The sequence below is a fragment of the Euprymna scolopes genome, chromosome 14 (assembly GCF_053919585.1).
Source record: "Euprymna scolopes isolate OS-2025 chromosome 14, ASM5391958v1, whole genome shotgun sequence".
NCBI lineage: Eukaryota > Metazoa > Mollusca > Cephalopoda > Sepiida > Sepiolidae > Euprymna > Euprymna scolopes.
The window spans coordinates 72,865,551-72,880,618 of NC_136495.1; the positions used below are offsets into that span (position 1 = coordinate 72,865,551).

The following is a 15,068-nucleotide window of genomic DNA, read 5'->3' on the forward strand; positions in this document are numbered from 1 at the left end:
ATTCCCTATTAGTTTTTTCGGCTTTCTTGTGGGACGATCATCTTTAGTTAATTTTTACATGTAATTATTTTCATGCAGATATTCTACATGATTTATACTTGTGTAATATTTGCATAAAAAGGTTATAGCAAACACAAACCTCTTTCTATATATATTTATGCATGCGTACATACATTTGTTTAAAAAATTTTGCCTACCAAACTCCTCTGTCAGTTTTTGGTCTACAAATATGAAACTTAACATATAGGGTATTCAAACTCATACAAAACCTTATATTTGTGCTGATATAAGGAAAATCGGTACAAAAGTGTGAAAATTAAAGAAATGGAATTTGCCAGGTGAAGGTCGAACGACAGCATTACAAGTATGCATGCGTAACGTAATAGCTATGAGTTAATGTTTTAATTTTTAGCCTTGTCTTCATAGCTCGGGCATTAAAGTCACAGAAAAAAGTAAATTGTAAGCTAAACGTTTTGGTTTCGATTCTTGGTGGTGGCGCACGAGTCATTTGTTTTTAAACTTTTTAAATCATTACTATATAGTGTGTCCAATATAATATAATAGGCACTGTCAAAACATTAAAAAAAAAGTTGTTATATTTTTTTAAACGAATTAAAATCTGTTAAAATCCATTATTCTTGAGCAACATTTTTTTTCCTGAAAGATAAAAGCCTGAATTTTATCATTTGAAAAGCAGAATAATATAAAACTTTTTCTGCTATTTTTAACAGAATTTTAAATTTTCAAAAAAAACAAAAAAAAAACATTTCACCGCGATTTTTGTCACGATGGGTAACACATTTAAATATTTTTTTAAAAACATTTTGAATCAATTAATTTTTTTAATTTTTTGTCTAAATAAAATTTAGGATGAATATGCAAAAATATTATAATATAAGAATATGAATTTTAAATAATTCCATCTTTTCTTTCAATTTACAGATATCGCATGGTGAAATTAAAAAAAATATAAAATGTAACAATACTTTTAAAGAAACTATGGTAGGCTTTACAAGAAAAAATAAATTCATTTGTTTTGACGATTAAGTGAAGAATAAGGTTTAATTTTTTTCATGCGAGCAAACAGTTAAAACATGTTAAAAAACACTTTGAAAAAGAGTTAAAAAACATATTTAATCTGAAAAGGAAACACTTGATAAGTGGACAGTCCTTAATCCGTGGAGTTTCAAAGAAATAATTTCCTTCTCATCAGAGGGTAGGGATTAGCAAAATGCGGGATCGGATTTTGCATACAAAAGTATTTGATGAAACAACAAGTAAGTCAAAGATCTTACTTGATAACAAAAAAGTGAAGCAGAAGGAATATGGTGAAGAAAAAGGTGATTACACGTGAATGGATAGTCTGGTGAAAGATAAATTATCCAATGACGGTAAAATCCAAATATATAACTTCAAGAAAGTTAATTGAATTTCCATTTGCACAAGTAAAATCCAAGGAAATCCCGTAATTAGAAGATGGTCCAAAATAATCCAAAGGTCGAAATCCATGGAATAATTCACAAATATATGCAAGGGAAAAGGGGAACAATTCCAATAATATTGATAAAAGAAAAATAAGATATGCTTTTCACACTGCTGCCGAGACATAAATATAAAAATATATTTATGTCTCGACAGCAGTGTGAAAAACATATCTTATTTTATCTTTAGTTTTACCATCTTGGATCATTTTGGTAAATTTACTTGTAATTTTTTATTTTATATATATATATATATATAGATATATATATATATATATATATATATATATATAGCTACATAACCCCCGAAGTTAAGCAACGATGAGGCTGACCAGTACCAGATGGGTGATCATTTTGGGAATGCGAGGCGCTGTATGTGTTTGAGTGCGATAACACCTGCATCTCACATTATGCTTGGTCATCTTGACCCTGTCTTGCTATCAGGACTAAGTATTTCTGAACGATAGAGTGTGGTAGATGCAAGTCCCCACACTTGTAACTAAGTTAAGTGCAAGTCACAACATCATCAATGGCAGACTTGGACGTAATTTTGGAAGGGTGAAGGGTAACAACTGTTTGTAAATACAGAATAACGATTTTTTTTTAGCCCGTATGGTCTACCGTAGATGAAAAAATAATGTGTAACAACAAATTGCTGAAAGAAATTATCGCATTTTTAGCAACATGTGCAGTTATTTATCCTTTTTTTTTTTTTTTCTTTTTACTATCGATTCTTCAAAGCATTTCCTATATAATAGTATATTGGCAATATTGGGTTCACTGAAAGAAAATTATTAATTTATTTTTCACAGATTTAAAAGTAGTGTTTTGGAAAAAATAATGAAAATATAATTTTTTTTTTGTTAATCTGAAAGATAATAATAATTATTATAATCAACAAATTTCACACTTCAAAACACAAACGATGAAAAATTAAACACATTCAGCATTCGGATTTTCAGTCTTAAAATCTGATACATGCGCAATTGTTTTTTTTTTTTTTGTTTGTTTGTTTTATCTACAATCCTCATTCTCCCCACACTATAATATATTTTGTTCAGTTTCGGCTGATTATTTTAAGCATATTTGTACTCACAAATAAAAAAAGGGGATTTTGTAGGCAAATAAATATATATATATATATATATATATATATAGAGAGAGAGAGAGAGAGAGAGAGAAAGAGAGAGAATGTTGGAATTTTTTTGTACCAATAATAGTGCATCCCCCCTGTCTACATTTATTATTTTTTATCTGGTTCTTGTATTTGAATTTTTGTATTTTGTATCTTTTATGAGTCTTAAGTTTTGTATATTTTGGGTTTGTACGAAACTCCCTTTAATTTGAAGAAAAGGGAAATACTGATATTACGAACCCAGCACGAATTTCGGCCTCTTTTTTGGTTCCAGCGGCGTGGAGAGTGGATGCAGGTTCATTGCCCGGTGCAGACAAGGAATTTTGGAGCCTCCTTCAAAGAAAAAACCCCGGCAAGAATACCCGGGGCATGTGATGAGGCATGCTTTTGAAAAATATCTACGTGGCTACGGTTTGGCATGTATTTTGAAGGGGTGTAATTATTTTAAAAAAGACCTTATTTTACGTGACAAGGAATTTTGGAACCTCCTATAAAGAAGAAAACCCGGCTAGAATACACCAGACATGCGACGCGGCATGCTTCTGAAATCCATCTGCGTGGCTACGGTTTGCTTGCAAATGGAAGGAGAGAAAATTCTAAAAGGACTTTAAACGAGAAAAAAAAAAAAAGAAAAAGGCACGTGCCTGACTGGCTTTCAATTTGTGAGTACGCTCCTAAAATTTATTTCATATCAGAGTGTGATTAGGGACTACTATTTTGCATCATATTGTATTCGTTCATGGATACGACATCTTCATTATAAGAACCAGTGTTATTTTTTTCATTATATGTTACCTTGGCGTTTTTTAAGTTTAATGCCCGCAAAGGGAAAAATTTCCAACTAATTTTATTGTAAATAAAATCTCTTCTTCGTTTTAAAGCAAGACCTTTATATTTTATTCTTTATCCCCCCCCCCCTTTTATTTCATGCTTTTATTTTTTTTTTTCAGGTTAGTTACTTTCGCGTCGAATTTATCTGGAAACAAGATAAATTTCCGACAAGAGAGAGAGAGAGAGAGAGAGAGAGAGAGAGAGAAATTATTAAGTTCATTCTTCACCGATTATTAAGTTCATTCTTCACTCAATAATCGGTGACATTTTCGTATTGATTGGATAATTACTTGAATTTTGGTAGATTTTTAAAGAGAGACTTTGTCAAAAAATATTTACTCCCTCCTTCCGTTTTGGTCGTGCCTAGACTATAACAAGTAAAAACGGTCTTGATTGTGAACCAAATAAAACCGACTTTTGTATTTTTAATACATAAATAGCCAAGAAATCCGAATCAAAACGAGACAAATTTTCAACCAAAAAATAATGAAAGAAAAACTGTATGTTAATCTTTTTGATAATTTATTTCTTTTTTGACCAAAAAATCAAACCAAACCATTTAGTGCTCCAGATGTATTCCCTATCATTTGAGCTAACCCGACAGACAGGTAAGAAAGTTTTAAAATTAATCCACATTAAGCTATGATTAGTTTTATGCATGCACAAAAGTGATAAAAATATGTTAACAAGTTGAAATGAACGTTTTGCATTTTAACTTGCTGCGTGTTTTATTCATCTGTTTAAACAAATATTTATAAATAAAAGTTTGCTTACTTAAACCATTCCATTGCTTTTTCTGGATGAGCACTCACACCAACACCTGTGAATAATAAAAAAAACAAAAAAAAAACATATTTTTCTTTACTTATTCAAGTCCCACAGAAAAACACTATGGATTGCAATAGACTGTATCTATATATTAATACGATAGCGTGTATGTTTTTTTTCTGTATCATGCTTACATCCGGGTCATTTAATTATTATGTACTTTCATTTCTTGTCATAAATAATAATTCTTCATAAGTTTTGGTTTCGGTTTCGATTATTGCTGACGGCACTTAAGTCATCTAATTTTTATAAATAATTTTATCAAGAATTCTTCATGAGTTTTGGTTTCAGTTTCGATTATAACTGATGCCACTCTAGTAATCTATTTTTTTTATAAATAATTTTATCAAGAATTCTTCATAAGTTTTGGCTTCCGTTTCGACTATGGCTGAAGGAACTCAAGTTCTATATATTAATATGATAGTGTGTGCGTTATTTTCTTGTGTCACGCTTGCATCCAAGTTATTTAATTGTTATGTACTTCCATTTTTTGTCATATATCATTTTACCAAGAATTCTTCATAAGTTTTGGCTTCGGTTTCGACTATGGCTGAAGGAACTCAAGTTCTATATATTAATATGATAGTGTGTGTGTTATTTTCTTGTGTCACGCTTGCATCCAAGTTATTTAATTGTTATGTACTTCCATTTTTTGTCATATATCATTTTACCAAGAATTCTTCATAAGTTTTGGTTTTCGGTTTCGATTATGGCTGAAGGAACTCATGTTATATATATGTACATAGATTTTTTCATAAGTTTTTATTTAGGTTTCGATTCAAGCTAATGCACCCAAGTCATATGGATACATTTTTTTATTTTTGAAATCGCAACTTTATAATATATAAAAATCGATAGAACATTAACTCTATAATAATATATACCAGATCTGTAAAAATTAAAATATCATATTTAAGCGTACTTTACGTCCAGGCTTTGCCAGGCATTTGTGTTTGCTTAGATAAATACTTTTGTAGTTTTAACAAAAGAGCTTCAATAATATCAAAGCATCTCCATTTACACTGAACATCTACAGAATGCCAACATCAATATTTTATATGAATGAGTCCCCTGTGGAATTTCCACAGGTCTCACTAGTGCATATTATTGTGACAAAGAAAATAAGAAAAAAAAGTGAAAATTTTAGAAAACCAAATAACAAAAGAAAATATTTTATAAATGATTAAAATAATTTTTTTGTTCTGAAACTTTCGGTGTAAGACACCTTTTTCAAAGAAGATTGTTTTTTTTTTTCGTTAGGAAACTTTTTCTCTTCATTTTTCTGGTGGTATTAACTTCAAGGAGATCAGTCTTTCATGGAGAGAGAAAAAGATATGTTTCGTGTAACTGAAAGTTGCTGTTAATACGGCCAGAAAAATGAAAAGAAAAAAAAAAACTAAAAAGCAACTATCTTCTTTCAAAAAGATACCATAGGCTGAAAGCTCCTCCCTTGCCTCACAAAAAATGATTTAATCATTTAATAAAATATTTTCTGACATGATTTGGTTTTCTAATATTTTCAAATTATCCTTATGAAATAATGTTTTCAAAAATTGACCAAATTCGATCTATTTAAAAATACCACAAGAAAAATTAAGAAAAAAACAAACAAAAAGCATCAATCTTATTTGAAAAAGATGTGTTATATCGAAAGTCTAAAAAAAATGGTTTTAATCATTTAATAAAATATTTAATAACATTATTTGGTATTCTAAAATTCACAAATTATCCTTATGAAACATGGTTTTCAAAGATTGACCAAATTCGATCTATTTAAAAATACCACTAGAAAAATGGAGAGAAAATTTTTTAAAAAACATCAATCTTCTTTGAAAAAGATATTTTATATCGAAAGTCTACAAAAAAAATGGTTTTAATAATTTAATAAAATATTTAATAACATTATTTGGTTTTCTAAAATTTTCAAATCAAGCTCATGAAACAGTCATCTGAATAATCCAAAGAATAAATGCTGATCTCAAAAACTAAGAACCGTAATAGGTGATAATGTTAGTAATTTTCTTTATTGTAATAGAGATTCTTACTAATTTGCATAGAAACTGTGGTACTTCATTGTCGTCCAATCATAATCAAATGAAGGCTATCTCTCTATAGGGTTAGGTAGATGTAGATGTTTATATATTTCTATGTGATGTACTCCTAAACTAAACTAATTAACCGATTATGAATTTTCGAACATTGCTGTTATGCATAACAGTGAGTAAGGTGGGCTCTGATATAGCAAATACTTAATGAGTTATCTGCCCCTCATGACTCTATAGAGAACAGATGGAGGCAGCCATTTGTTTTTAAGTGAAACTCAGCAATGAACTGTTGTGCAACGTCTTCCTTGTTTTACAAACACACGCACACACACACACAAATTAGATACATGTATATGTTTATATATTTCTATGGGATGCAATCTTAAACTAATTAACTAATCATTATGAAGTTTGGTATACTACTGTTATGCATAATGATGGGTGATGTGAACTATATTTAATTCAATTTAGTTTTATTCACAGCAGGGAAATAGAAGGTGAAAGCCCTTTTTAAAAATTCAGCTACCCTTAACTTTTGTGTAATAACAACAATTTTAGTATATATTAAAAATATTAAATTATTTTTAACACCTATAAAATAGCAAAATAAACTGTTCAGAATTATTAAAATAATTTACCGTTTATTTATTCATGTTTTGAAATAGCAAAATAAATTGTTAAGAATTATTAAAATAATTTCCCGTTTATTTATTCATGTTTTGAAACAGCAAAATAAATTGTTAAGAATTATTAAAATAATTTCCCGTATTGATAATACTTACCCATTTATTTATTCATGTTTTGAAATAGCAAAATAAATTGTTAAGAATTATTAAAATAATTTCCCATATTGATAATACTTACCCATTTATTTATTCATGTTTTGAAATAGCAAAATAAATTGTAAAGAATTATTAAAATAATTTCCCGTATTGATAATACTTACCCATTTATTTATTCATGTTTTGAAATAGCAAAATAAATTGTTGTGTACTAAACAGCTCAGTTGATCAAATGCTAAACTGAAAATCTCAATGATTCAGTTTGGATTTTTTGCTATGGCATCTTCACTTTCATCATCAATTGTCTTGTTCAGGACTATAACTATAATTTCCAAAGCTATTAATATAAGTTTACTCGTTTCATTTATTTATATTTGAGTATCGCTTATGTTTGAATTCATATTTTGAAACATGATGTAGATCATAAATCGATGACGTCACACCTAAGCTATAATTATTTTACCAAGGTGATGTTTTAAGCTTTTTTATACAAAAGTCCAAATGGCTAAGTTGACAGAACCTTAAATGGAAGATCTTAAATTTTCGTTTTTGATTTCTTCATTTTAGGTATCCACTATATTAAGAATCCATTATTTACTATTAATTTAATATTTTCCATTCCTAAAAGTAGTTAAGATCTTATTCTACTTATTCCCTCTCTGCCAAGTCTGTCAATCTATTTCGCAAATCCTAAAACTCCATCAAGAAAAGTCTCCAGAAAGAATACACGATTAAACGCAGAACTCCAACTTTCAACATAGACCCCCCCCCCCACTACCATGTCTCCTTCTCCAACATCAGAAGTTCTATGTTCAAACCTTCCAGAGGTTTAAATCTAATTACAGGAGACCAAACCAGACCTATCCTTTCTAAATGAAACTGGCATTGGACCGACTAGTTCCCTAGATGAGTTCGGAATTAAAGGACATTCTAATTTAACATCCAAATCTGACCCCCAAGATTACCATGGGCATGGAATATGTGCCTACATTACAGATGGCTTTTCATATGGTAAATATAGACCCTAATTTGCTTTATATGTACTTTCGGATTGCACTTGCTCACACGACTGTGTTTATATTTGCCCTCTATTGCCCCCATAATAGCAGAATTACTATCTTTAAGAGCATATCTGAGAAAATTGACCACATTGTCTGCTCATTCTTTGGTTAACATTCACGTCTGTGGGGACTTCAATGTTTACAATATGGAATGGTTAACCCACTTAAACAAGACAGATGATGAGGGGAAGTGCTCTGACAATTTCTCCATTGCTTATGACTTAGCTCAGATTGCCCACGAACCTACCCATGTGCTCAATACTGATGGTCAGTATGCAAGTCTCCTAAACCTTTTTCTTACAACTTGCCCTGAGCTATGTTTATCTTCCGTTCTGTCCCCACTGGGATCTTCCAACCACTAGGTTATCTCGGTTAAGACAAAAACAAAATGTAATAAGTCCTCCGACATACCTCTCCATTGAACAGTATATCGATACTGGGATAGTTTTCGTACATTTATATCAGATCTACCTCTGTGTTTAATATTTAAAAAGAGAGTGTCCTTATAGACCAGCCCTCACAGAATGGGATTAGACGCTTGCATTTAGTTTTACAACCTTGGGGTTAGTGATGAAAAAAATGAATTCACTTTAGTTGAAATGCATTTGTGCAATTTTTTTTTTTAATCCAAAGCGTGGTTATTGAGAAAAGTGCAAATGGACGAACAGACAATGGGAGTGAATTACTAGATCCAATCTCTCCTTTGTCGTGGGACCGAAAAAAAAAAAATACAGAAAACTCTTTGATTAGGGAGCAAGGATGTCATATTCCAAAAGTCACATAAATCGATCAAGTAATTGAAATCATTTTCTAACGATTTTTAGCAATTTTAATAGTAAATTGTAACCCTTACAAGGCTAATTTTGATTTCGGTAAATTGAATTAATTTGTCTCCATTTATTAAATATGGCGGATCAAAACATAACATTATCGTTTACTCACAAAATTTAATTTCCTTAGTTAAAAAAAAATACTAGATCAGTTTATGTGATTTTTAGAATATGACATTTTCGTTCCGTGACGGTTACGTACATCATAAAGATTTTTCTGTATTTTTATCTATTTTATTTATTTTTTTAATTAAGTTGCATTCTTGTAGCAAATATTTAAAATATCTAATTTTTTAATGAAAAAAAAATAAATAAAGTATCACCATGTTAGGGTCCACCTAATGAGAAAAAAGAAAGGGTTATTGCCCTTGAACTGGCAAAAGAGTTATCCCCCTTGGGGGTATGAGGCAGTCAGCCATGACACTCGAGAGATGAAACAAGACAGTTCCGACTATTACGCATTCAGCGGCTCATCTATCTAAATCTCTTAAATACAATTGTTAAACGTTTCCCCTTGTTTTTTCATCATTTTTATGTGGCGATTTCGCAATCAATTTTCATTCTAAACACGTAACAATTGGCGACGAGGTTTGTTTTTGTTTTAGTCGAACACACGTGAGAACAAATACATTTACCGGACATTTATATTAAACGTTTAAATAAATAAATAAATAAGTTAATTTGAACATTTAAAAAAAATTTTTTTTTTAAATGGATGTTATCATACAACAATTAATGAAACAACAGTTACGTTTGATGGAACTTTTTTCAGAGAGATTCCCTACATCTTCAACACCATTTCGGAAACAAAACTCATGACATCGGCAGAATCGATCACAAATTTTATCACGAAATTCCATTATGATCCAATAGCTAAATCAACGTTGTGTACGTGGTTTTCAAGGAACAAGCTGACGACTGGAAGGTCAGACTTCTGGCTGTGTAAGCTTGGGTCAGCGGAACACAACCGGTATGCAAATTATATTCTCCCTAAACACCCCCGTGATTACAACTTCGATGAGACAGTACAGACGTGGAGGCAGATATTTGGTGAGCAAATTTCATTATTCAATATGCGCTTCAATTGTCTAAATTAACGAAATGTGAGTCAACTGATTTCTCGACTTACGCAGGCATTGTAAATGCGAGCGGTTCAAAATAACGTCCATCACAGACGCTCAATTCAAATGTTTAATTTTTGTGTGTGGCTTGAGATCGGGGGGTGGGGATGCTGATATTCGTACACAGATTTTGTTAAAAATAGAGCAGAATCTGGACATAACTTTACAACAAATTGGCGTGGAATGCCAGCGCCTCTTAATCTGAAACATGATTCAACGATGGTACAACAATCGACAACTTCCACAGTTAACACTGTCCAAAGACAACAACATCCCACCCCACGGACGTCAACAACTATCCAGCCGCCTTCAGCTTGCTGGAATTGTGGCAGCTGGCATTTTGTATGGAATTGTACATTCAAGACACACCACTGTCGCAGCTGCAACTGACTGGGTTTTAAAGAAGGATTCTGCACACCACACGGACAAAGATCAATGCAGAGTATACAAACCCCACATAACAAAAGAAAACGTTACAAAACAAATACAAACAGTCTGGTGGCAATTTTTCTCCCAAGCCCAAAATCAAACCAAAAATATGTGGCTGTACAGCTGAATGGGCATCCTGTTCAGCTGCAAGTGGACACTGCCTCTGATATTACACTCATTTAAAAATTACTATGGGAAACCATAGGCCAACCTTTATTGACACCAACGAGTCATGTAACACAGAGTATGCTTCCGGGGACTGTGTCCACATCACGGGTGAACTATCGGTTACCTTTAAAATGAAAGATAAAACGGCATCAGGTACCATATATGCTGAATTTTATTTATATTTTCTACATTCTGCATAATTGTAGAGAATTTATGATGAAAATGTTTTGACACGGGAATATATATATATATATATATATATATATATATATATATTTAATGAAATAAATGATAAATGTTTAAAATTCAACAGCATTTCTTGCAGTTAGTGATAGCTGAGTGGATATGGTCCTTGTCAATGAAGCCAGGGATGGCTTTTTTCGTCGGGTTCGAATCTATCGATTGGTGTTAATCGTGAATAGCCGAATGGATAGGGTCCTTGCTAATGAAGCCAGAGATGGCTTCTATTGCCGGGTTCAAATTAACTGGTGTTAATCGTGACACCCTGCATTGAAAATTCCCAAAAGGATGAAACACTAGTGTCTGTAGGTATTTAATAATTATTATATAACTAACTTCATTTCATCAGATTTTATCATGGCCATGTCATCTTCATTCTGTGACTGATACGTACACCAGTCAAACTTTTCTGTACTTTCTTTACTTTTAAATGCTGTCAAAAGTGCAATTCTGAATAAGCACTGAAAAATATTAGTGTACATAAAAAATTACGGAAAATTATTGAGTAAAAATTAAAAAATGTAAGTGAAAAACATCCAGATAAACACTAGGTCACTTCCCAACACAAAGGAAAGAGAAACCCATCTCTGCTAAAAAGAGCAAAGAAATAGATGAATTAGAGGTCAAGTGAACTGTGCCTATTCACTATAGTAGATGCATGTGTTATTAACAAAGAATCTGATTGGTTGACTAGCAAACCTAGTACCACAGGAATACAATATATAAAAATGTATATAAAAACACAAAGCTACATCGATTTCATGCATTAACCAGACGAATCCGCATAAGAATAAAACAGAAAAAAAATTGTGTAGCTTTTGAGTTTTTCTCACTCTGACTTTGATATTAGAATCCTACTTTTTTCATTTAAAAAATTATTAAAACAATCTTCTACTCAAACAATATACTCAGTGGTGGATATGCGAGCGACTACATGAAAGTTAAGTAATTTGCATATTCTTTTGAAAAACGAGAGTTAATCACTTATTCATTTTTTTATGGTTTCTTATTAGATTAATTGGTTTCATTTCACTATTAAGCTGAATTTTATTCATAATTTCTACCTTCTGCATAATTGTAGAGAATTTATGATGAAAATGTTTTGACACGGGAATATATATTTAATGAAATAAATGTTTAAAATTCAACAGCATTTCTTGCAGTTAGTGATAGCTGAATGGATATGGTCCTTGTCAATGAAGCCAGAGATGGCTTCTTTCGTCGGGTTCAAATCTATCAATTGGTGTTAATCGTGACACCCTGCACTGAAGATTCCCGAAATGATGAAACACTAGTGTCTGTAGGTATTTGATAATTATTATAGTAAATAATTATGTCAGCCCCTTTAAGAAACTCGTTTCTTATTGTTGAGCACTTTCAGTTGAATTAAAAAGTCAGTCAATTTATCTCTTATGCGCAAATCGTTATATAATGATTAGATCACTCTGACTTATGTCAAAAACATTTAATGAAATAAATGCTTAAAATTCAACAGCATTTCTCGCAGTTAGAGGTAGCCGAATGGATAGGGTCTTTGCTAATGAAGCCAGAGATGTCTTCTATTGCCGGGTTCAAATCTATCAACTGGTGTTAATCGTGACAAGCTGCATTGAAAATTCCCAAAAGGATGAAACACTAGTGTCTGTAGGTATTTAATAATTATTATATAACTATATATATATGAAAGTATAAATTTATGTGTAAGCTTTAAGTATTTACTTCAAAAGTACTCAATACGTAGGTAGAGCTAGTTAGTAAGTTATAAAATATATATGGCGATTAAGCTTCACTGAATATTCCGCGTTTCATCCACTCTAGGACTCTTCAGGCACATAAGCCGGAAGAGTCCTAAAGTGGATGAAATGCGGAATATTCAGTGTAGCTTAATCGCCATATATATTTTATAACTTACTATATATATATATATATATATATATATATTTGGTGTGTGTACAAAAAGTCTCTACCAAATCCCTTTCTGAATATTAGGTCTACATAGTTGAAATTTAATATAAAGAGTGTTTGTACCTGTAACACACTTTCGATTGGGTTTTTATCCAGTAAAATAGCTGCTAAGGGGTCACAATTCTGGAAAAAACATTGATCTTGGTCTTGCGTGACTATACGTGTTTTTTCTTTTCTTTTTTTTCCTGCGCATGCGCGAATTAAAATTTATACCGATATTTTTTTTTCTTTCTTTCTTTTTTTTTTTTTGCAGTTTTTTAGGTCATACACGAACGCAACGGATAAGGTTGGAGAGCTATATGTTTTGGTTTCGATTCTAGTTAATGGCACAGAAGTCATTTTTTTTTTTTTAATCACAACTATATAGTAAGTACAATATAATAATTGGTAGGGGCTGACATAATTATTACTATAATTATTTAAATACCTACAGACATTAGTGTTTCATCCTTTTTGGAATCATCATTGCAGGGAGTTACGATTACAGCCTGTAAGGACAAGGGAGGTAAGTTGTCTTATTTAAATATCTTGCATTATTCCCCATTAGAAATTATTTCCCTTCTGGAATAAATCTATAGATAAATAAAACAAGAGGCAATCAAGAGATAGGCTCAAAGTGTAGTATCTGTTCTGTTCTGTTCTGTTCTCAGTCAGTGATGGAATAACCTTTCTAGGAATTCTGGGACAAGTTTATTGTTGTCCCAAGCCAGAGTGCTTCTTTTTAAATAGTTGATAATCAGAAAAGAGTTTGAATGAACACTTATTATTATATTAAAATACATCATTATAAACGAACACTACACCTGAAATGTAATATATGTATGGATATAAACGTAGATGAGGACGATTTAGAATTGGTAATCTTGTTGCAAATATGAAACTTACCGTGAAGATATCTTTGTCCAACTTGATGCTGTGCTTCCGAATAGCCAAGATGGGCATACGCATGTATGGCATGAAAATGGACGTTCTCAAAATATAAGTAACAATAAATCGCAAACAAGATGGTGGAAATAACAACCAAAGCCTGCAACGCAAAATGAATAAAATAAAAATAAAAAAAGATCAAACAAATAAATTATAGTGTCAAATGACTACATACAGGGCCTATTCCCTGACAAGATTGAGCCATTCATATTATTTGAATTCTTCAGACTACTGTTCTCATCTTGAGTGTTATTTTTACAAAATTTCGGTTGATGTAACCTCTTACCTTCTTCAGGTATATCTTGCCGAACTCGGGAATTTGGATTGAATTTTGAACAGCACCCTTTATTTACTTCACAAAGGTAGCATGCTCTCGTTTCGTCATTGATGACTAAGTACTTCACAATTGTATTTTTCAGTCGTCCACACTGAGAATTGAACCTACAACCTTCAGGAGAATATCACTTTAACAATTGATTTTTCCAAGTATTCTAACGACTATGACCTTTATCCAGTAATGACCGACAGAACAAGAGCATGCTATCCCTGTGAAATAAATAAAGGATTCCGTTTAAAATTCTGTCCAAATTCTCAAGTTTGATAGAAACATTTCACCATACACCTGAATAAGGTCAAAGGTTACATTGACTGAAACGTTGTGAAAATTACACTCAAGATGAGAACTGTAGTCCGAAGAATCCAAATGATACAAATAACCAATCCTCATCTCAAAAATTCAGAAACGTAAGATTGAACACATTACACTTGTAGCAGTCACATAAATTGATGTACTATTTTTTATCACAATATAAGTTGGCGTAATAGTAAAGTCTAGATAGACAACTTATTTAGGTAAATTCCATCCAGCATGAGTGGCTGCCAGGTACCCTAGTCAATCAGTGACGACATGACCATTATTTGGAGGCATTAATGCGCATCACTAATCTGTAAGCGACAGTCTGCACTTGATTGTTCACAGCTTGCACCTCCTCAACAACTGATCCAAGCAGGACGATATCATTTGCATAATCAAGATTAAACACGGTCACACCTCACCCAACCGCAACCTCTTTGTGACCTCGAAAGGCTCTGTTGAGAATATAATTAATCACATAGTTGAAAACAGCAGAGGACAGGACACAGCCCTGTCTAACGCCTGACCTCACTTCAAATATCTCTGATTTTCACTATATAGGCACGTACACTGACGTGATACAATTTACAA

General features: G+C 31.7%; 1 protein-coding gene across 1 annotated transcript in view; it reads right to left on the reverse strand.

Moving 5' to 3' along the window:
- Positions 1 to 15,068, reverse strand: part of LOC145293087 (uncharacterized) — an 89,489-nt gene that overhangs the window by 51,263 nt on the left and 23,158 nt on the right. The window contains exons 2-3 of the mRNA XM_080139448.1: positions 13,802 to 13,943; positions 4,222 to 4,267 (exon numbers count right to left, since the gene is read on the reverse strand). Of these exons, the coding sequence (XP_079995574.1) occupies positions 4,222 to 4,267; positions 13,802 to 13,943 (188 nt within the window). The remainder of the gene's footprint in view (positions 1 to 4,221; positions 4,268 to 13,801; positions 13,944 to 15,068) is intronic.